Genomic DNA, 22,790 nt, shown 5'->3' with positions numbered 1-22,790 from the left:
TGGGCAGTGCTGTGCGTGTGGTTTTTAAATAAATTCTGGTACACAGAGCAGTCATTCTGCAGCTAGCTTACTTTGCTCGGTAGCATGTCCTGGCTCTCTGTGCTTCTTACATGTGGGTCGAACTCATTCCATAATATTCCATGGTAGCTGTTTCATTATCATGGAACTGACTTCCAGAATCTTGCTGATGCAGCAGTGCTTCGTGAATATTTTTGTGCGTGACTTCTTGTGCACCCGAAGGAGTCTCTCTACTCATACACAGATCTGTCAGGCAGTAAAAGTGTTAGGTGGTGGTTTTCACAGTGGCAAATATAGAGGGGAGCTTCCGGGGGGGCCCTTGGAGGCAGGGCGAGTGCCTCCACAGTTCTGCTCAGAGCTTGTGCTCGCAGGATGCATACTCCAACCTCAGGGCCCTGTCAGCACTGCCTGGAGCCTCACTGGGCCAGAGAGCCTTCCCTGATGCCCGGACTCCCCCGGTCCCCTACTCCCTTACTTGGACAGCCAAGGTGAGGTGTGTGAGGGAGTGTGCAGGCGGAGCTGGTATGGGCTCCAGCAGGCCTGCCCAGCTGAACCTGGGGGAGAGAGTCAATCTGTGTCTGTCACCCACATACGGGGGCAGCCAGTGTTAGGGCCCTGCTGTTAATCGATGGGAGACTGTGGCTGGGTGCCTGAGGGCCGTAGGCCTGGATCTTCCTGAAGCTCCCGTGAGATACCCTTTAGCCTTTAGAAAGGCTGTCGAGCACTTACGAACTTGTCTGGTTTAACAGCCCTCGAGGTGATGGTTTTAATGATTCCCATCGCACAGGTCGAGACCCCCATTTGGCTGACACCTGACCATGTACATTGTAAGTTCTCACACATGGCCATTTGATCCCTCCCACCATCCCACTAGGGAGCAGTTTTCATGCTTATCTTAGAGATATGGAAGGTCATTCAGGGAGGTGACTTGCTCACAACTTCTCATCTCAGCGGGAGGTTCTGAGCTCCTTTGGCTGCCTTGTCCATTTGCACACGAGGCTCTTGTTAGCTGCAGCACCCTGTGCAGAAGAGAAACAGGGTCCAGAAGCAACTTGAAGGACACCTGAGGGACAGTGGACCGGGCAGAAGGACCTCCTAGGAACTCAGGCACCAGGGCCTCTGCCAGGGTCACACAATTTTTTTTTTTAATTGTGGTAAAATACACATCCCATAAAACTTACCGTCTTAGCCATCGTTGAGTGTACAATTCAGTGGTCTTACTGATTTACGTTGTTGTGCAGTCACCACCGCCATCCATCTCCGGAACTCTTTTTGTCTTACAAAACTGAACTCTGTCCTGTTAAACACTGACTGCCCATTCCCCACCTCCTGCCAGCCTGTGGCACCCACCATTCTATGTTCTGTCTCTGATTTTGATTGCTCTGACTGCGGCGTATGAGTGGAATCACACAGTATTTGTCGTCTTTGACTGGCTCATTGCACTTAGCATAACGTCCTCAAAGTTCATCTGTGTGGTAGCATGTGTAAGGATTTCCTTCCTTTTTAAGGCTGAATAATGTTCCATTTTGTAGATATGTCGTATTTTGTTCATCCATTCGTCCGTCCATGGACACCGGTCGCTTCTGTGTTTTAGCTGTTGCAGACAGCACGGCTGTGCAAGTCTCTGAGTCCCTGCTTCCAGTTCTCTGGGGCACGTGCCCAGAGGGGAGTCTCCCATAGCTGCTGTTTCTGAGTTGAGTTTGGAAAGGTTGCAGGGGGCGTGGCATTCAGAAGGAGGTGGGGTGGAGAAGCCTTGCGTGCCAGCCTTGGGTCCGTTTGTTCACAGTTGAAGGCAGAGGACAGTTAGGGATGGCTTCAGGTTCCAGGTGGCATGCTGAGTGTGAGGAAGACTGTCCGCCTCTGCCCATATCTGTGGTCAGGATCACTGTGAGAAGGAATGAAGGGCTCGTTTCAGTCACATTTCTATCTCGTTGAGGACAGGCTGTGTCTCCATTTGGCACCCTTTTTTCCTTCATGGTTGATAATATGGTGGTATGTCAGAATGGGTGAAATGAGGTGATCAATGGGAAGTCCGTGCCCAGTGAGAGAACAGGGGAACAGGCACATGTCAGTAGGACATCACGGCGACTCCCTGGTGTCTGGCTGCAACCGCCATCCTATCCCTCCCTGGTGTCAGTAATCGCCTTGTCCTGCCTCTGCGTGCATGCAGCCCTCCTCTCCCACCAGCCTGTGTGGTGGGCTCCACAGCCTGCTGCTTTGGACCCCTGAGTCCTGTTTTTGTACCCCACTCCTCACACTAGTCTGCCCCCTGAGGCTGGCCATGCCTGCAGATTTGTCCGCCTGCCTCAGCTGTGAGTTCTCCACCGTGCAGCCAGTGCAGGCTGTTTAAAACTGTATCTGACCACATCACTCCCTGCACTGAGCATAGCCCAAGATCCATGCCGTGGCTTGCCTGTGGGAGTCCCCCCCTCGCCGTGTCTGCTCCCCTGCCCCCTGTCCCACCAGGCATGTCCTCACCTCCCTGGTCCAGCCTGAAGTTTCCTACTCACTCTTTAGGCCTCCTCAAAGGCTCCCTCTGTCCTCCTCCTGGGAGGCCCCAGGGCACCCTGAGCGTCCCATGTTCATGGCCCCGCCTGCTGTACCTTTTGAAGTGCTCTAATCGCATCTGCCTGCCCAGCCAGGCCTGAGTGCCCTCAAGGCCACGGCTGTGCTTTATCTGTGTGTTGCTGTGAGAGGCAGCTGAGCATGTGGGAAAGAGCTGGTGCTTGTAGCCAGGCTGCCTGGACCCCAAACACAGCTGTGTGACCTCAGGCAGATTAGGTGACCTCTCTGTGCCTTAGTTGCATGTAAAAGGGGGTGATCATTTGTAAAGCTCCATGTAAGAATTTCTTAGTAAATAAAGTGGTGCCTGGTCAGCCTCATGGAAGCTGTAAAGAACCCAGCTCTTTCCTCCTAGTCCATCTTCCAGCAGTGTTCCTACAACAGCAGGGCTGTGGACTTCTCTTTGGGAGTAACAGGTTGGCGAGGGGGACCCCAGAGATCTCATCTCATGCTTGGGGACCAGTGCAGCAAGAAGACAGTCTTGGATTCCACTGGCAGGAGGCAGAGAACCTAGGGGGCTGAGAGAGGTTTAGAAAGTGGGGCCGAGGCTTCCTCACAGGGCCTCTGGGGTCTGGTGGCGGGGACAGAAGTGACAAATTCTTGATCAGGCACTAGGACGTGGGGCCCCCCTTGGGCTTTGTTGGCAGAGGCGTAGTTGGCGGGGCCTGGGGGGATTGCTGCGCATACCTGAAGAAAGGCCAGGTTCAGGGGCAAGGGCGCCCCAGTCAGTGAGCAGTGTTGGATGCAGACATGGGAGGGAGTGTTATCTGCTGTCCCTTCCTCAGCCTGATGGGAACCCATGGCTTTGCCAGGGGAGGCAGAAGCAGCCAGGGCAAAGGCTTGTGTGTGTCTAGAGTGGGAGGGAGCCACTGCAGGGATGTGTGACGGGAAGGCCCAGGGGGATACCTGGAGAGGGCGCGCCACAGCCAGGGAAGGAGCTCCAGGGCTCGTGGTGGGCCCGGAGCTGGGCCTGCTGCTTCCTAACTGCCTCACTCAGCGCTCCCCACCTGTGAGAGCTGCCTGCCCATCTCACAGGCCAGGGCTTGGCAGGGGTCAGTTCTGTAATCCGTGGGCCCCAGGGTGTGTGCTTTGCCACACGGTCTCTCTCCTGTCCTCTGAGCACCTGGGGGCTCTGCCAAGTATTTAGGGGAGCATGGCCCTGCTCTGCCCTCCAGCCGCTGCTCCTGCTCACCTGCTCCCTGCAGGTCCCCTATCATACTTACATTTCTTTTTGTGAGAGGGGCATGAAATTTGTTTTGGATGGGCAAATTTCAAGCTCATCTGTGATTTGAGGGGGCTTCCGATAAATAAAGCAAAGTGTGTGGGGTAAGGAATCTATTTCCTGCCATGGAAAAGGTCTTTATGGGTTTGGAAATGAGCATGTTGTATTTTGATAGCTATGATTTATTTTATTTTTTCCAAAGAAAAGGTCTCACATATTTATTAGTGAACCACCTTAGTAGTGTAGAGCATTATTAATAAGAAAAACCATTTTTCTAATAAAACATGTCCAACTGTCCAGATAATGGTAACATTTTCAGCTTGATACGGTGAGATGATAGTGACCTTGATACAGTATAACTGTGTGTGTCATCTTGTGCAGTTCCTTGTAGACCCAGCTTGGTTCTTCTCTAGTCTCTCCTCTTGGAGTTGTACCTGATTTTATAACCAGTTTTCATCCAAATCCATTGGGGAATAGCACAATTTTGCTTTTGTTTCTTGGCCAGGAATCACTTGATTCTGAAAGTCTTGTGAGACAACATGGCAAGAAACGAAGTCAACTTCGCACAACCACGATGGTGGGGAAAGGGAGAGAAAGCTATGAATTTATTTTAATAGGTACTAGGAAAAAATATAACCCACCAAATATCACTACAGCCCAGATACTATTGCTCAGGACAAGAGTAAAGTGGAAACAAAATTTAAAGGACAGTCAAAAGAAAGTGGTCCGTTGGCATTTGGAGCCCTGGGTGGACTGCAGTCTCTCCCCAGGGTTTCCTCCTACACCTGGCCCAGTCTCTCTCCTGTCCCCATGGGGGCCCCTGGAGCTATCCAGGGGGCGAGTGTCCCCTGTAGGGGAGGCTCAAGAAGTTTGGTGAATCCAGGACTTGGTCTCAGTTGTCTTCCCAGTAAATGTACTGTGGGGTTTTTGTGTTTTTTTTAATTGTAGCCTTAGATTTATATTCAACAACTTTATACCAGTCTTCAACTACTGGTGAACTCATTACATTTGATTTGTCTGTCATTATAGCACATTTTCTTCCTTACAACTTGTCCTAAAACCTATTACAGACAACGAGCATGGCACAGCAGGCTTGACACCCCCGTGCTGAAAGTGAGGTCTTTGCGTTACACGTGGCCCGGAGTCTGTGGGCTCGTGGGGTGGCTGGGTGGCCGGGCAGAAAGCTAGAGGGCTTTCGGAGACTGGGACTGTCAGTGCTGGCCGTGCAACTTGTGCACAGTTCGGTGGCCGTCAGAGGGCTTGCAGGGGAATGTCCGTTGTTGACGTGACTTTGCAGTGGTAGTGAATGCCATGGATTTTATCTGCCGTGTTGGAGGAGAGAACAGAGTTCTGGAACCAGGGCGGGACGTGCCAGCAGCGAGTACTGCTGGGTTAATGAGGATGATGGGGCACATTTGGGAGTCAGGCCAGAGAGGTGGCACCATATCATGTCCCCAGAACCCACTTGGGACCTGAGTTAAGGGGGTAGTCCATGTTTGGACCTGCCTGGGACTGAGTTGAGGCTGGGCTCTGGAAGCTCCAAGGAGGCAGTTTGAAGACAGCCTGAGAAAGTGGCCGTGCTCTGACATGGTGGGAATGAGGGGCGGGCGGTAGCTGAGAAGCACCAGGCAGCCCACAGAGCTGGGATCCGGGGCGGGAGAGGGTGAACTTCCGATGGCGTTTGAGTGTGCTCCTTAAATGGTTTCCAGTGTTGATCTTTGACAACGAGCTTACCTTAGTGCTCACCCGGGAGGCGTGGTTGTCTTAGTTGGTTGTTTTCGTTGTCTAATCTTAAATATTATCTATTTAGAAAGGACAACATGAAACAAAGGGGTGAACTGACTTCCCACCACTGAGAGGTGCTGCTGAAATAGGCTTAGAAAAGCGGGGACGTTGTAGAATTTGTCATACCGGGGTGCGGTGTATAACACAGCAGCAGGAGAGCCTTTAGATCTGGACTCAGATGTGGGTTCTGACCTCAGGCGAGTCCTTCTCTGAGCTTTGGTCTCCTCACCTGCGAAATAGGGGAAATTAAACTTGCCTTGCAGGGTGATCTGAGTTGAGACTGGGGTCTTCAGCCAGCAGTGCTGGGCACGGCAACACCGGAACAATGACCGGGGTTGTCATCTCAAGCTGTGGTTTCCATACTGTACAAATGTCCTAAAAGTGCCCAGAGTACCTAGAGAAAGATCCGGGCTCTGCCACCATCTTGGCTATGTCTGGTGGACATGCTCAGGGGCTCAGGCTTGGTGTTTTCATGGGCCTGGGGGATGCTTGTTACCCTTAACCATCTGTTACCCTCTGACCATGTGGGCAAGGAAGGGCCAGCCTCCCCGGGGTCAGTGTATGGGATGCAGGACTGCATGGTCGGGTGGCCATCCCCTTGTGAGGTTGGAATCTGAACTGCCTCCTGTTGGCCTACCTCATGGCTAGTTGTTTTCAAGTTTGGGGCTGCGGCACAGTATGCCATGCAGGGGCCACAGGCTAGGAAGCCGGGCAGATGGGAAGGGACAGGAGGCCAGGGCCTGACTTTGCCCCAAGACACCTGGAGACATCTCCAAAGACCCCACCCCAGGTCCTGTGGCCCTTGTTCCTTTTGGAGGGGCAAGGAAGCAATGTGGGAGAGGGGCTAGATCTGCTCCTGCCTCTTCCACTTCCAGCCTGCTGGCCTGCCCAAAATCCCAGAACGTCCCCATCATGTGCCATCAGGTCCCTGAAGAGATGTTACAGCCAGCTCCAGGTAGAGTGGTAGTAGCATTAATATGCGCCTATCTCTGAGTTAGAGCCAGGCGCAGCCTACTTCTCTCTGCATCTCTGTGCAAGGAGGTGGCCCATACGTGCTCTCAGTGGCTAAGGCTACCACGGTCAGCAGTGTGGGCAGCGTGGCTTCAGTGCCAGTCCTGGGGAATGGTCTATGAATGTCTGCGCTGGATCCTCTCCCTCCCCTGCTGGCCCTCACGTTTGGAGACATGTTGCCATACTTCTGCAGAGTCAAGGGATACATACAAGGACAGTATAACAGCCCTGACACCTCACGTGGTGGCTTTGCCAGATGGGAAGGCTCACCTCTCTGGGACGCTTTGCAGGGTGCAGAGGGTTTGACTCTGTTTTCTCCCTCCCTTTTGTAAAGGAGTCATTGCACTGTGGAAGCCATGAGTTAAAACCAGTTCAGGCATTGTCAGTTGCCGTAAAAGTATTTGGAGTCTTTGGAGCTAAATTTAACCCCTTGGAATTGATTCCTAAGGAAAAAATGAGAGAAAGAAGTATGTTTGAAGGTGTTCATTCCAATGTTGGCTGTAGTAGAACCTAGAAAGAAATGGAGTACCCAGCAATTGGAGAAGGTCGAGGGCATTATGATACGTTAATAGAACATTTTGTTGTTACACATGATCTTGATGAAGATTATGTAGCAACAGGAAAACATGTTAAATGAAGGGAAAAAAACACAGTATCTATGATGCAGTTACAACTATGTAATTGTTACTGGCTCTAGACTTACTCAGGGTGATGGGGCTTGCAGGGCTTAGGTTGGTTCTGCACTTTGTTGTCTGCAAAGCTTGGCCTTTGCGGTCAGAGCTGAGCACTGGTCAGACCTGGTCTCTGCTCGAGGGTCTGTCCTGAAGTTACCACAGGGTGTCTTCCCTTCCTCTCTACTTGTGTGCAATGATGATGTTCATATCACCTCTTAGGGCTGCTGGGGCTCAAGAAGGCACTGTCTGACGACAGTAGTGGCTCAGTAGGTGTGCTCAGAGGACGGGGTGAGACTCTAGGTATCCAGGGCGAGGAGTGTGGGTACCATTGAGCCACCAGGTCCCTCCTTGCTTCTGTGTGCTCGGCCAGAGCAGTGTGTGGTCAGACTATTTGGAAAGTCATAGAGCTGTAATATAGGCGTGCAAATGTCACAAGTTGGATTTGAGGTGGCCTAAGGTCCACCATATCGGGTTTGAAATTGGGGTCCAAAGAAGACAGGCCTGACAGAGTTGGTGAGTGGGGGGTTGTTTGGAGTCGACTCCTGGGCTTCAGGCTTGCCTGCTCCAGGGGTGCCTCTTGGAGCCTGAATCCTGCAGGAACAAGGGCGGGGGCGGGGGGCGAGTTAGCGAGTGGTCTGTAAACACTGAGCACTTTTGAGATGCCTGGGACAAGATGCCTGGGCTTGAGATGTGAATTTGGAGTTGCCTGAGAAGAGATTGTCCAGAAAGAGCCGAGAAATGGAGTGAGAGGAGGGAGGGTATAGGTTTGGGGCTTGGGAGAGGTTGAGGCTGCAGAGGGGCCTCCACCGGGGGCAGGGTTCTAGAAGGAAGGAGCAGCCCTGAGTCGGAGGAGCTGCTCTGAGAGGTGAGACTGAGGCAAGGTCCCTGGCTTTGGTGGCAGGTTGCCTAGGCTGAGCTGTTTTGGTACAGTGACAGGTAGGGACCAGAGCCAGCCCTTTTTCTCCTTAATGCTGCTTTGGGTGTAGTAAAAACATGTGCCCATGTTTGCGCTTAGTTGTGCTGTTGCATTTTCTGTTGCTATGGCCAGTTGTGTTTGTCACCACCTGTGTGGCGAGATGAAAAGGGGAAAAGCAGACTTCAAAACACATGTTTGAAAAATACATTTCATGTATTGAGGAAGTACTGTTAGCAGATGCTCTGGAGAAGGTGGCACAGTGAAAAGCGAATGCTTTCTGCCCCCAAGTCTCCTCAGTGGTCTTTGCTTTGGACATTTGGTGACAGGGAGCACGCGTCTCACTGCAGGGCTCCGTCCTCTCTGATATTTAGCCCTGGGCACATTCCCAGCCTCTGGGGTAGGTTTGCTGCCCCTTCCTGCCTGTGGCAATGTAGGTGGTTCGGAGCTGGAAGGTCTGGTGGGATCCACTCCAGCCCAGTTGGGGCGGGCTTCCCTGGGCCACTGTTGGGTGGTCAGGCTTTCCAGAGACTGGCCATCCCCCGGCAGGGAAAGGGGAGGAAGCAGTTGATTTGGCTCTTGGTAGCAAGTGGCCTTGGGGGCCATGGTGGTGCTCCACTGTGCCCTCACCCTAGCCGCCACATGACACGGCCTCTGCCAGCAAGCTTTCACTTGCCCTGCCAAGCAGTGCCACCACCTTCCACAGAATCCTGTCACCCAGTTACCACAGTGGATTGTGATGTTTGGTTTCCACGTTGCTTTAGTGTCTGGCTTTACAAAAATCTCACATGGCTTCCCTTCTCCCTCCTTATGTAATTGTTTGGAATAGTTTCAGGGTTGCCAAGCAGGTAAATTGGAGAAAATTTTTGTGGTCATAGTAACTTCCAGGACCACTGCATTGAAAATGAGGCTTTCCCAAAACCCGTTGGGCCCTGCTGAGCAAACAGGTTTGCCTGAAGGAGTAATGGAGTCTCCAGGGCACAGCCACAGATGGCACCCTTGGCCTGGTCTTTCATGGAGGTGTGTGAGGCCCACTGAGAGTAACTCCATGTTCCCATGATCCTCCAGGGGTGGCTAGTGTAGGTGACAGCTGGCAACAGGACAGAGCATGTTTGCTCTCCAGGTCCCAGCTTTCCACAGAGAGAGACCCCCAAGATGTTGGTGATATTGAAGTAAACATGGCATCCGGCAACCGAGGACAGTAAGAGGGACCTCGTCCATTCATCCATCCAAGAGCATTTATCGAGTCCCTGCTACACGCCAGGCACTGTTCTAGGCACTTGGTGGGAGGGAGGGGCAACAGTGAACAAAACTAAGGTCCCTGTAGGTTGGGGGGACTGCACTGAAAATGAAGGCTTTCCCAAAACCCATTGGGCCCTGCTGAGCAAACACGTTTGCCACATGCAAGAGACCACAGTAAGACCTAATGTGTCATGGGCGTGGGGGCTGAGGGAAGTCCACGCAGTGGTTTGTAAGGCAGTTGATTGGAATCAAGACAGCCATGGTCTCCCCTTAGGAAATGTCCCCAGTGCTGTAACTGCTAATTGGTCCAGCCCACAGAGGCCACTCATGTCCTTGTTGGAGCTGAAGTGGAATTATCTTAGAAACACTGGCTTTGGGGTTTAGAAGAGGGGAGGCGCCTTTTTAGCCAGGCGCTCTGGGGGCCGAGTGGACGAGTGTGGGGGCCGCTGCTGGGGGTGGAGCCGAGGGAGGCGCTGAGGCAGCAGGCTCCACGTGCCGTGCGGGTGAGGCCTGCTGCTCTGGGCTCCTTTGGAAGGGACATGTGTGGCATGATTTGCCACCTGGCAGCTCCCCAGCCTCCATTTGCCAGGTGTCATTTTCCCTGACAGTGGACACCGCTGGTTGGTAGCAGCATGTCCCCCAGCAGCCTGACCATTTCCTGTCCTTTTGTTCTGTAAGTGGTTTGTCTGGACCTTGTAACACCACCTCTTAGCGGAGCCTTCTCTGAGGTTGGCATGGGGCAGACAGGGCTCCACAGCTGCGCCTGGTGGGCTCTGGTGCATTTCGTTATGGGCTCTGCGGTCTCCTCCTGCAGACTGAACATGGGCACACCCTACACCCTCGGGAGGTAAGGACATCATGGGGATTGGATGAGGTCGCACCTGGGTAGGGCGGGGGCGTTCTGGAAAGCAGGGTGCAAGTGGTGCCAGCAGTGTTGCTACCAGGGATCCTCTAAATCAGCCAGCCACAGAAGAAGGTGTCAGGGCTGCAGCCAGGCACATACCAAGCGAAACCTGCTTCCTGGGGAACAGAGCTTCTGTCCGTCATCTCTGGGTGTATGAATCTCCTTGGGGGTGTGTTCGAATGCAGGTTCCTATGCAGGAGGCCTGGGATGGAGTCGAGAGTGTGTGTTTCCAAGCGGCTCCCCGGTACTACTTGCCAACCCCCAGTCCACATTTGGAGAAAAGTGAGGGTCTAGGTCAGCTGTCTAGGGGCAAAACCATGATTTCAGACAGACTTCAGTCCCTCCAGGAGCTTATTCCCATAGGACAAAACTGCAGAGCTAGGAGGGAAGAGAATCTGTCAGATGAACCATGGCTATTTTCATGTCAGGAGGACGGATGCAGGTTATTGCTGCATATATACTCAGTGTTTAGGGGTGAGCAGACTGTCACTTGCCCACGACTTTCTACATATGTTTGTGCCCGCTGGCCTTTTCTGTGAGCCTGGGAAGGTGGCTCCCTCTCCTGGGTCTCCAGCTGAAGTATGATGAAACCCCACAGGCATCCTGAGGGTGCGTGTCTGTAAGTGCAGCCCTCCGTGGCTGTTGGGCATTTTATATTCACGACCTGTGGGACACTTACTGAGCTTCAGCGACAGCACTTCTCCTGAGGGCCAGGTGACGCTCTAAGCCAGGGATCAGCTTTTCCAAACTGCAGTTAGGATGCTCAGTCTGTCCAATGTACAAGTGACTTGTGGGGGCACGCAGAGTGTCCCAGAAAGAAAAAGCTGGCACTTACTGATGCCCCCGGTGATCTGAGATGGGGAATGCATTGAACTGAACTGAACAACTTTATTGTTTGGTTCTGACAATGCCTTGGGGACCCGAGGCATGACAGTCATTCTCCTTTTACTGAAGAGAGGAGGAGCTTCCCCAAAGGGCCCACCCTCTACCCCAGAGAGGCCAAGCCCAGGTGGAGTGTGGTTCCCTCCTCTCCAACAGAGATGCAGTCCTGCTCTTTGCCTACCACCGCCCCACCTTTCCTAGGACCTCGTTGCATCTGTCTACCTCCACAGTTTTTTTATAGCTTTATTGAGGTGTAATTGACATGTAATAAACTGCCTACATCAGAAGTATACAATTTGATAAATTTTGATCTATAAATACGCCAGTGACACCATCACCATAATCAAGGTAGCAAAGAAAGGGAGTGTAGAAATTAAAATAGGGGAGGCAGATTGCATCTGAAACTCCATGTAACTGACCGTACTATGAGGCCAGACATGAAAAGCCTTACCATCATCCCACTAGATGCTGGAGAAGAAGCATTTGATACAATTGGACATCTACTCCTCATTAATAACTCTCAGCAAACTGGGAATAGAAGAGGACGTTCTTTGCTATCCTCCCTGTGTAGATCTGCAGTTTTGCCTCTTCCTAAGACTATTTATCGTTCCCTTTCCCTCCCCAGGCCAGCTCTCCGTTTCTGTCCTTGTCACCAGTGAGGCTGGAACGGCCAGTTGGATGGACACAGGGTATGTGCCAGCTGCATGGAGTTAGTGGGTTAGGCTGGTGATGAACCTGTGGCCAGCTAACCTGTGCTCTTGGCTTCCTCGTTGGGGAAGCAGCATAATACCTGCTTTGGGGGGTCTGTGGTCTCAGGAGACCATGGTTTGGCAAGACACTAATGCCCTGCGCGGCAGCGGCACACGATGTGCGTGCAGTGGGTGCTGCCTGCCTGCCTGTTTCCAGTAACATCAGAGCTCTTGTCCTTCCCAGCCCCACCCAGGCCAGGAGCATGTGGACATGTTTCTCCGTAAGTTGTGCAGTGCACATTGTTACCTGTGCGTCTCAGGCCTGGGCTCCTGTTGCAGCTGTTTCCACACCTTGTTCTGTGGGGCTCCGGAGAGCCTGGGTGACCCAGGGGAGCCAGAAGCAGCCTTGCCAACGCCTCCCCATCCTCCATGACCCCAGCAGCTCTGCCATCTGTTTCTGTAGGATGGGGTGGCCTCTTAGATCCCGAAATCCACATAGTAGGTTATTTTTAACAGCCTTTTAATTAAAGGATAGCATACAGCCAGAAAGTACACAAGTCATAAGTTTTACAGTTGGATGGATGTTTACGAATTGAACACACCCGAGTAACCACCTCCCCCCCACCTGGGTCTAGGAGTAGAGCATTTCCCCCAAAGCCACTCTTGCATCTACTCTCAACCCGCACTGCCCTGATGACCACTGTCACCATCCAGAAGTCTTGCCTGCTTTTGACCTTGCAATCCAGTACAAAAAAAAATGTGTTCTTTTATGTCTGGCTTTTTCACTCAACACTGTTTGGCGATTTATTTTTGATGTTGTGTGTAACAGTAGTTTGTTCAGGCGACACTGAATAGACACACTGTAATTTATTCATCTGGTATACTGTCGGTGGCCGTGCAGTCTGTTTTCAGCTGGGGCTGTTCTGAATACGGCTGCTCTGACCGTTCTCAGAACACACATGCTCCCATTTCCGTTGGTGCTACCCGGAGTGGAATTGCAAGGAGCCTCCGTCCTTGAGACTGAATCTGTAGATTCACCGTCCTATTCATGGATGACAGTGTCCTTGGGTCTCTCCACAGTGGCCCCTATTGTAAGAATAACCACTGCTGTCCCTCTGGTTCCACACACATCCCAGCAGCTGTAATAGGGCATCTAAGCCCCTCTGAAGTGTAGGCATGTGATGGGCTCAGAGGACTCCATGGGGACCCTCCTTCCTGAGCACCTACCATGCACCAGAGACTGCCCTGGCTGTCCATACGTGTGCCTCGTCACCCTCTCAAGAGCCCTGTAGAAAGCGTCTGTCGTCATACTTAAATAGTGGATGAGGGAACAGCTGAGGGGTGGGGGGACTCAGCCCTGCTGGCCCCTTCTGCCCTGGAGCTCTCATTAGGGAGGTCACACAGCTGGCCTCAGTGGGCTGGGGCAGCATTCTGGCTGACAGCTTTGGGTGGGAGAGGCACACCCGCTGCTTAATTACCTCTCGGACCTGGGTGAGTTTGCAGAGCTCTCGAAGACTCACGATTCCTGTCCTGCAACACAAGCACAAGAGCTCCTGTGGTTTACCCTTACATTTGCCAAGTGACTTAACCAGAGTGAGCCCCCACTGGGTTCTGGTAGTTCCTGCCCCCCCCCAGCTCAGAACAGGCTTGGTGACCCTGTGAGGAGTGCCCAGGAAAGTGAGGGGCCACCAGACACCGAATGTCATTTATGTATCTGTAGCACACTGACCTCTTCTGGCTTGGCAGGAGTATTCTGGGCATCATTTGTGGGTGTGGTCGCTTTTATCTGTTTGTGAGCCCCTTCTTAGAAGGGGCATGTCCTCATATTTGTCTTCCTGGGAGTTTGGGGGCTCCCCCTTCTCTCCCGGGATTCCTGGCAGCCTGCGTGAGAGCCTCAGTGGTTCTATTTCACCTGTTGCTTCTGTTCTTTTCTTAATATTTATTATTGGAGACAGGGTCTCTCTCTCACCCAGGCTGGAGCACAGTGATATAATCATAGCTTAGTGTAACCTTGTAAACTTGGGCTCAAGCAATTCTGTTTCAGACTCAATAGTAGCTGGGACTATACGTGGGCACTACCACCCTTGGCTCATTTTTCTCATTTTGTTAGAGATAGAGTCTTGCTATGTTGCCCAGGCTGGTCTCGACCTCCTGGCCCCAGGCAATCCTCCTGCCTTGGCCTCCAAAAGTGTTGGGATTATAGGCGTGACCCACCATGTGTGCTGGTGTGCACCTCTCTGTACTTGGCAGTGTCTTGCAGGTTGTCCCTGTCTGTTTCTGAAAAGCTGGCTCATTCTTGTTTGGGATCCGTCTCTGGCAGAACACATAGAAACTAAGCACTGTGCATGTGTCCCTCCCGTGGACCTTGGGTCATTTCCAGTCTTCTGTAGCTGGCATTCTTGCTGGCTGCTTCTAGTAGAGAGAGGCCGGGAGGAGAAACTCCTGGCCAGCATATTTCACCAGGACCCTGCCTGGCCTCCCCAGCACTCCAGTTGTGTCAGTGTAGCAACCAGCCAATTTACAGAAGAGGGTTGAGAGCTCTCGTGCTCTCAGAAGGGGCACAATGACAAGAAGAATGGTAAGTCCTGTCGACCTAATGCAGAGGCCAGGAGAGTTTAGGTGGGTAGTCTGAGTGGAATGAGCTGCTGAGACAGAAGGTGGGAGGGAGGGAGGGACAGTTTGGGGGCCGCGGAGAGCAGCCCTGCCTTCCCCGCCTGCCCTCCTGCCCCTGTCTGTAGGCCTCTCACTGCAGAGGTTGGGCACTGCTGTCCCAAGCCCTCGGCTTCCTCTTTCCGGGCTGCTCCTGGGGTGCAGTCAGGGCTCTGCGTGCTGCCTGAGCCTGGGCTGGCGTTTCCGTCCCCCGGGCGTAGTTGCAGCATATGATTACATGCTCTGCCTGAGCAGTGCAGGGGCTGCGAGTGCAGGACCGTCAGGGCCACGTGGATGGTGCAGGCCATGTGGGTGGCTGGCTGCTCTGGGGGAGCAGGTGGGACCTGCTGGTGAGGAAGTGCTTTTGCAAGCGGTGAGTTTGGTGGCTGTCACTGGGACTGCCCCCCTGAGACTTTACCCCTTTGGGTTTGAGGCTTCCACAGGGTCCCCTTGGAGGAAGGCACCTTCACCAAGCGGAGCCTGGTGGATCTGCACAACCCCTTGAGGCTGTGCACAGGGTGGCATCGGCCCTAGGGAGAATTCCCTTGTTTCCATGTGGCTCTGCAGGTGGGGCAGAGAAGTGTCCGGGGAGGCTGCATCTTCTACAGCAAAGAGGGTAGACGGAGCATGCTTTCCTTGCTCTGGGAGATGGGTGGGAGGTGAGCTGGGCCTTCTGGGGGCATAAGGTGCCACCTCTCGCACTAACTTGCAGCAGAGGCAGTTTGGGTCACATGCCTGGGAACATGTGTGGAGTTTGTCAGAAGCTGGAAGACTCGCACTGGCTGAAAATGATGGCGTACCTGGGACCAGTTCACAGACGTGCGCTTGCCTGGCAAAGACCGGATTCATGCACCCGCTTGTCCTTAGCAGACATGACTGTGTTGGGGGTGGGGGCGAGGTGCTCCAGCCGCGGACGGGCGGCATTAGAATGCTTAGCACATTGAAGGCAGACTGCCTGCTTCTGGGTGCCATCTGTGGCTGTTTTGGTTTGGAAGGACAGCTTGCTTGCTGATGAACACTTCCAAAGTCTTTTGAGCTAAGTGGTTTTTATAAATTCCCATCTAGATCATTCTGCATTAAAAAAAAAAAAATGATAATTTCCACATTGTTGGTTTTTAAAGTGAACCAGTTTTTACAGGTGCTTTGTGGCTGAGGCCTCACCAGGGGCTGCTTTGAGACCAAGGAGTGGGTTGGTGGGCTGGGCTGCCAGGACAGTGCTACCCATTGCCCAGGTGGTGAGGGGGGCCGGCCAGTGAGGCAGGGAGGGTATAGAATCGCTTTGTTGACCATGCTCGGTGTGCACTGCTCCCCCTGGGCCAGTCTGGTGGGGAGTGGGCTCCAGTGCCACTGTCGCGGCCCACGGCTCAGGGTGAGCATTGGGCATGGGCCCACGCCTGGGTCTCCCTGGCCCTGGCTCTCGGGCATCCTGGGGACAAGGCAGAGACAGCACTAAGACTCTGTGGAGGTGGCCCAGTGTAGCGTCAGGGGAGTCTTTGTCGGGTGCTCACATCACCGCATCCTGGCAGCACCAGGCCCCCCTCACCCCACCTAGTCCAAGCACGGGATGGGCCCTGCATGCTGGGCAAAGCCCGGGTCAGGCTAGTGGAAGACCAGGCTCTGCTTCCTTCTAGCTGTGTGGTCCACCCTGGACCTCTGTTACCTTCCCAGACCCGCACTCTCCTTATCTGTAGAGCTGGGTTGTGAGGATGAACAGTGAGAGAACTTGGCCCTCGGGGAACCCACTAGGCGGGTCCTGTGTGAGTTAGCTAGTGTGGGGGCCTTTCAGATGTGGAGGAAAGCGGGTGGTGAGCTGAGGGACTACTCAGACTCCCCAGCTCAGCATCTCAGTTCCTCGTTTCAGATCAGGGCTGGAAATCCCCCCAGGGCAGTGATTACTCAGGGCGCAGGGAGTTGATGTGTGCACCCCCTAACAGGGTTCAGGGGAGGCTGGCCAGTGGTGGGTCTGCTTCATGCACTGGCCTCAGCTTTGCACCGGGATCCAGAGATCCCATTCACAAAAGGAAAACTCAGACGCGTGATGAGGCCCAATTAAATTCTGCCAGTGGGGGTTTGGTTGTAAAGATGATTCCGCACACCCCGTTGGAGGCAGATTTTCTGAAGCCAGTCTGTCTTCTGGACCCTGGAGGGGTCAAACTTGTGATTGGGTTGCAGAGGGGCCACCCGGGAACGGCGCCACAGGGAGAGGCCTGGCCTCCTCACAGAGAGGGCAGGTTCTTAAGAACTGTTGAGTTAGCATGTGCCCTGGTTCGGGCTCTCTGTGGGCCCTTTTTACAGGGAGGCATTAGGCCACCTCTGAGAGTGGGATTGGGCACGGGCACGAGGAGCTCCCCTCTCCAGCGCCGGGAGTGTGTGCTGTGTCTGCCTGGGGTGTCACCACATGGAACAAGCCGTGCAGTTTGCATCAGAGGCAGGAGGCCGTGAAAGGCTCCCTGTGGAGGGGGACAGCCTCCTACCCAGCCCTCAGCCCTTCCTTCCCGTTTGGTGCCGGATGGTGGGAGCATGGGGCCACTGTGAGGAGCTGGAGATGGGTACTTGCTCATTTCACCTCTAAACGGCTGCCAGTCCTAGATCCAAGGAACTCTCCATCCAAATGCTGGGAAATAGGTGTATCTTCTAACCATTCTTATTTGTAGCAAATTTCAAACATAAAAATAGAGTAGAGTAACCATTCTGCTCCAGCAGATACTAGCTTACAGCCACACAGCTTGGTTTCATCTGCCCCTCCCGCCACCCACCCCCAGGGGGTGATTCTGTAGCAAATTCCAGTTTGCATCTGTCTTTCCAGGAAACACTCTAGAACGTGTCATTGAGAGATGAGGATGTGTGGTGTGTCTTTAATGGTTGGCACACAGTGGCATGCTGTGGAGTCATGCACGGGTTTGCCACTTCTCCCTGTGACCCAGGGTGTGGGAGGACGGGGTGTCACCTGCGCACGTAGCTCCGGGCCCCTAGCCCAGGCCACTTCTCAAGGGCACTATCCCCTCCCTCGGGCTCTACCTGTGTGTGTCCAGCTCCGCTTCCTTCCTCACATTTGCTGTGAGCTGAGTGGCAGATATCACTGGATAGGCTGCCTGGAGTTGTGGCTTAGCATGGGCTCAGGGTCTCTCCAGGGAGGAAGGCGCCAGCCTTTCCTGGAGCCTTTCTGGGTTCTCATGTGGAAAGACGACCACGTAAGAGCCCTGGGAATGCTGATGTTCTTGTGTTGGGTGAGGAATTGTCCCCTCCCTGCCCCCACGCTATGTCCCTGGGGCATCCCTGGGGCGAGAGTGAGGATGCGCTCAGCAGCAGGCCTCTGGTGGTGGGAGCCTGCGTGCTCGGCGTGCTGGCGGCCGCCGCTTCAGCCTCTGCCTGGATGCAGACTATCCCTCGGTGTTGCTGGGGCTGGTGCCTGTGGCCCAAGACCAGGCCTCCCCACGTGGTCTTTCTGCGAGATTCTAGACAGGTGGGACTGATGGCTCCTTCCCTGGTGGCCCCTGTGTTCCTGACTGTGCCTCATGGCTCTCTAGTCTTGGATCTGAAAGCACTCAGTGTGACAGTTAAGTCACGTCCATCACTGTTTATGTCCCAGGCCGCTAGGCTGGACCTGTGTGCGCACCTACCCCCTCCGGCCCCCCACTGACTTGCTGCCCTGTCTTTGGAATGGGCACCTCAGGGGACCGCCAATTTCCCTGAATGTCCCCACCCACTGCCTGGCTCTGCTGTCAACTTGGCCCCACTCTCCTGACACCTTCGCTCTTCATGGGCACTTGCTGCAGCAATAAAGAGGCCAGATTGACAAAAATCAGTGGACAGGGACAGTCGCTGTTGGTAGAGATGGAGGCAACACCTGGCTCAACCGACTTGAGGAGACACACTGATCTGTGTCAGTCAAAGGGTGCCTCATGGAAAAGTGAGCCACTGCAGTGCCTGACATGATTCCACCCCTGTTGGGAAAGCCAGTTGGCAGGCCGTTGGAGAGGGTTTTTTGGACTGGGAATGAATCCCAAGGGAGACGTCCCAAGGAAGAAGCGGCCATAGATGTGCCAGGCTATTCCTGACTGTAAGAGGCTGCAAACAGCCTTTGGGCCAGCGACGTGACCCTGTGAGCCCGAAGAGCTGTCTTGGAGGGTAGCACCGGGGTGGCTCCTCAGGCAGAGCGGAAACTAACTGTGCTATGATTAGGGTCCAGTGTGCTTCCCTCCAGACAGGTGTCAGGAGCGACCTAGGTGGTCTGTGGGGGTGGTGGCTCAAGTTGTTAGAAGACAGGTTGTGTGGGGAGCCAGCTCAGGTGCCCTGGGTCTGTTCTGCCTCTGGGTCTCGTCCTTGCTCCTGTCCCCCTCACCCTGCTCCAGGGCTTTGGTGTTGCCTTGCATCTCCCAGCGGCACTGGGGCCTCTAGCCAGCTTCCTGCCTAGCCTTCTCCAGCTCTTTCCTGCTTTCCAACGTGAAGGTCCAGACCCCCGGCCCCCACTGCTGTGATTGTCTAGTGTCCTCAGAAGGGCCCTCTCTAGGCCAGGCAGACACAGTTCACTCTGTCCCCTCCTTTTCTGACCACCTGGAAGGATCCTCTTGGTGCTGCGATCCACCTCCCTGTGATCCACCTCCCTGCCCCAAGCCAGGGTTCACGCTGGGCTTTGCAGGCCTGGAGCCTGAGTGGGAGCCTCCCTCAGCCACAGCTGAGTCCTGGCATCCCTGCTACCCACGGGGCCCCCAAGCGAGGGTGGGAGGCCACTGCTCCTCTGTGGAGCAACTGCTGGTTGGGAAAGCAGGTTCCTGGGTCAGGAGCCAGCTCACATTTTGTTCCTAGGGGACCCAGCCCCAATCGAGTGCTAAGTGCTCTTTGGGACAGACTGGTCATCTGTAACGAGGTTCCATGGAACTGTCATGTCCATCTCAGTGTGCCCAGCCTTTTGAGAGAACCCTTGCTTTGCTCTGCGGTCACTTCCTGGGCCTTGGGGCCTGCCTGACTGCATCTGGAAAGCCATCGCAGGGCTGGGGGCAGCCTCGCCTTGCCCATTTTCCTCCCTGCTGGCATCACTGGCTACCTTCTGCTGGCTCCAGGGAGTGGCCCCACTGGGCATTCACCCTCTCTCTGTGCCAGCCTTGCAGGTGGGCCCCAGGAGCCTGACCTCTTCCCAAGTGGGCTCCTCTGCTCTGCAGGTGAGAGGCCTGCACGCTGGGGACAGAAAGGGACCGGTGAGAATGTAGCATTTCCTGTGGGGCCAAGAGCCCAAGGGCCAGGTGAAGGCCTCTCTGCACCAGCCGGAGTGCAGCTCTTCAGGTGGCCCCGAGTCATGGGGCACGTAGGCTGGGCCCTCAGACCTTCACTCTGTGTCCCCAACTCCCACACAGTTTCCGGGCAGCTCTCTGGCTGGCCGTTGGCTCAGCAGTGATCTCTGGGGCACCAGCTCAGCGCCAGACCCTGGGGTTGCCCAGGTGTTCTGCCTCCTCCCTCCTGTCTGGCAGCAGGACAGCGTCTGCCCAAGGACAAGGACACTCTGTGCCGCCGGGCTAGCTGGGTCTGGGCAGAGTTCTGCTCTGTGAGGACTGCTGGTTCAGGGGTATGTGGGGACCCAGGGCTCTAAATATACCAGGGTGAGGTCACCAGAGTGGAAATGAGGCCATGTGGCAAGCCCAGGAACCCTGTTGGCGCTGGAATCCCCAGCTGGGGAATAGTTGGCCTTGCTGTCCCCTTGGGACTGGCATCCCCACGGTGCAGTCTTCTCTGAAGTCGAATCCCTGCTCCTTGTGTTAGGGATAAGTACAGGCTCCTGTCTCCGATCACCACCCCCACCCCCAGCATAGCTTGGAGCAGGTTTTTTAGGGCCATTTGGATGTGTTCATGGACGTAGCCCTGAACAAGACCATCTCAAGGCAAGGCCGTTGTTGGCAAGGAGCAAATTGATGCATTGGCAGAGGGGCGGCTTTGTGAGAGCTGTCAGGTGGTGTGAGGACCACTGTCATTGCTCTGTGGTCACTCTGCAACTTTATACACCCAGAAGAGACAGAGAACCCTAGGGGGAAGGGTAATGGCTGCTGGGAATGGGGAAGAAGATTGGAAAAGCCGGCATGCATGTGGCCAGCAGAATAATGGCCCCCATGGATGTCCGTGTCCTAGTCCCTGCAAGCTGGGCATGTGGTACCTTATGTGGCACATGTGACAAAGGGTACAGATTGGAGGTGGGGAGAGGACCTGGATCGTCTGGGTGGGCCCTGCCTTGTCAGATGAGTCCTTAGAAGGGAGACCCTTTCCTGGCTGGGTCAGACAGGTGCAGTGTGAGGAGGACTTGGCCGTAGTTGGCTCTGAAGGTAGAGGGAGGGGCCACGAACTGAGGGACAGCCAGCGAGGAAACGGGACCCTCAGTCCTCTGGCCATAAAGAACTGCATCCTGCCGGCACCGGAGGGAGCAGGAAGTGGGTCCTCCTCCAGAACCTCCAGAAATGAGTGCAGACTGCTGACACCCTCGTCCTAGCCCAGGGAGGCCCAGACCAGACCTCTGGCCCCTGGAGCCTGAGATGATAACGTGTGCTGTTTAGCCCTCTGGTTTATGATTGTGCGCTATGGCAGCAACAGGAAACTACCACCATGCAGTCCTGCAGGGAGAGGGGCAGGACGCTTCTCTACCCTCCTCTGGCTCCCGGTGGGACTGGAATGGGAGCAGCCTCCCGGGGCTAAGCGGCCACCTTCCATGGACTTGGAGCCCACAGCTCCTCCATGGGTGTTTGTGTGTTAGCCCATAGCCGAGTCTGGTATGGGTGTTGGTTGCAGCCTTGTTTGTAATGACAAACGGAAAACGCCTAAGTGTCCCCCAGCATTAAGGCAGGGCCCCCACCTCGCTCTGGAAGGCATGGCTGAGCCACGTGAGGTGGTCTGTCTGATGCAGAACATTTCTGATGTTAAGTGCGAAAAGGCAAGCCTTGGAACCGTGGTTGGTCTTGTCGTGTTTTGAAATGTGTGCTAAGTGTGTATACATACCTGTATGCATACATAAGGGATATTTTTGGAAAAAATACAAGGAAACACTGCAGTGGCTGGGTGGGGGATGTGCTTTTCCTGGTGTGCCTTTTCTGTTCTAGTCTGTATCATGCCTGTGTGTGTGTGTGTGTGTGTGTGTGTGTGTGTGTGTGTGTGTATAGAGGGGGATGTAATGTGCTCACTGTGTGACTCATGGGGGGCAGAGGGGGCTTCCACAGGGGCCATAACTCCCACCCACCAGGCAGCCCATTGGCAACCTGTAGCTGCTGGGGGTGGTTGTCGAGCTGCAGGAACTCTTGTTGTAAGGATGAAAGGAGTTAGCGATGTGTGGGAGGTGCTCAGAGCAAGGCGTGGCTCATAGCAAGATCTAAAGGGGAAGGAGCTGCTTGTTGTAGGATATGCAAAGTTAGCTGTCCCCCAGAAGTACTTGGTGTCATCAAGTGTCTTAGTGGGGCATGCGGATCATGATCAGTTTGCATTTTCCTGATGACTGATAAAGCTGAGCATTAGTGCTGTTTCCTATTCTGCGCAGTGCCTGTTCCTTCTGGCCGCTCTACCTGGGCTCCTTGTCACCTGTGCTGGTACACAGGCATTCTCTATGTGTTCCAGATACGGCTCCTCAGGGCCTGGGGCCTATGTCTTCTCCCACTTTGTGACTCTTTGCTCTCTTTATGGTGTCTTTTAGTGACCTCTAAAGGCCTCGTTAATGCAGTTAAAGTGACTGGTTCATTATGTATTACTCTTTTAAGCTTTGTGCATTTTATTTGATGAGTCCTTTGGCATCCCCTACCCCATCAGATGGCAGAGTAGAGGTCATCTCACTTATCAGGAGCAGATCTCATTTCTTAAGTGTCCCGAGTTTCAGTGGGTGGGTGGGCGGGCATGTACACGGAGGAGGGGCTCATGGCACGTTGTAGGCGCTAGAAGAGGTTGGCTGGGAGGGCGGGGCTATGCACTGGGTGCCCTTGTTGGCCCTGGGAAGCAAGTAGGAGGCTATGAGGAGTGGGGTCTTCGGTAGTGCCACCTCTTCTTGCTCTGGTGGGGCAGGGACGGGGACCTGAGCAGGCTGGGACTGGGCTTCCCAACCCTCCAGGGGAGAAGGGCAGGAGCCTGATGAGTGACTCTTGTTTTGCAGATCCGGAACATGGTGGCGGTGCTGGAAGTCATCTCCAGCCTGGAGAAATACCCCATTACCAAAGAGGCACTGGAGGTGAGCGTCCCAGGGCCTGAGCATTCGGGAGGGCCGACAGGGTCTGGGGAGGCA

The 22,790-nt window shown here is 54.3% G+C and overlaps 1 protein-coding gene across 1 annotated transcript in view; it reads left to right on the top strand.

The window, feature by feature from the left end:
- MED26 (mediator complex subunit 26) overlaps nucleotides 1–22,790 on the top strand; it is a 47,107-nt gene that overhangs the window by 20,933 nt on the left and 3,384 nt on the right. Inside the window, exon 2 of the mRNA XM_012664251.1 lies at nucleotides 22,662–22,736. Coding sequence (XP_012519705.1) covers nucleotides 22,662–22,736 — 75 coding nt within the window. The remainder of the gene's footprint in view (nucleotides 1–22,661; nucleotides 22,737–22,790) is intronic.

Source organism: Propithecus coquereli, unplaced genomic scaffold (assembly GCF_000956105.1).
Source record: "Propithecus coquereli isolate 6110/MARCELLA unplaced genomic scaffold, Pcoq_1.0 Scaffold877, whole genome shotgun sequence".
Classification (NCBI taxonomy): Eukaryota; Metazoa; Chordata; class Mammalia; order Primates; family Indriidae; genus Propithecus; species Propithecus coquereli.
The sequence above is the reverse complement of the archived record's forward strand: the minus strand, read 5'-3'. Positions and strand labels throughout refer to the sequence as shown.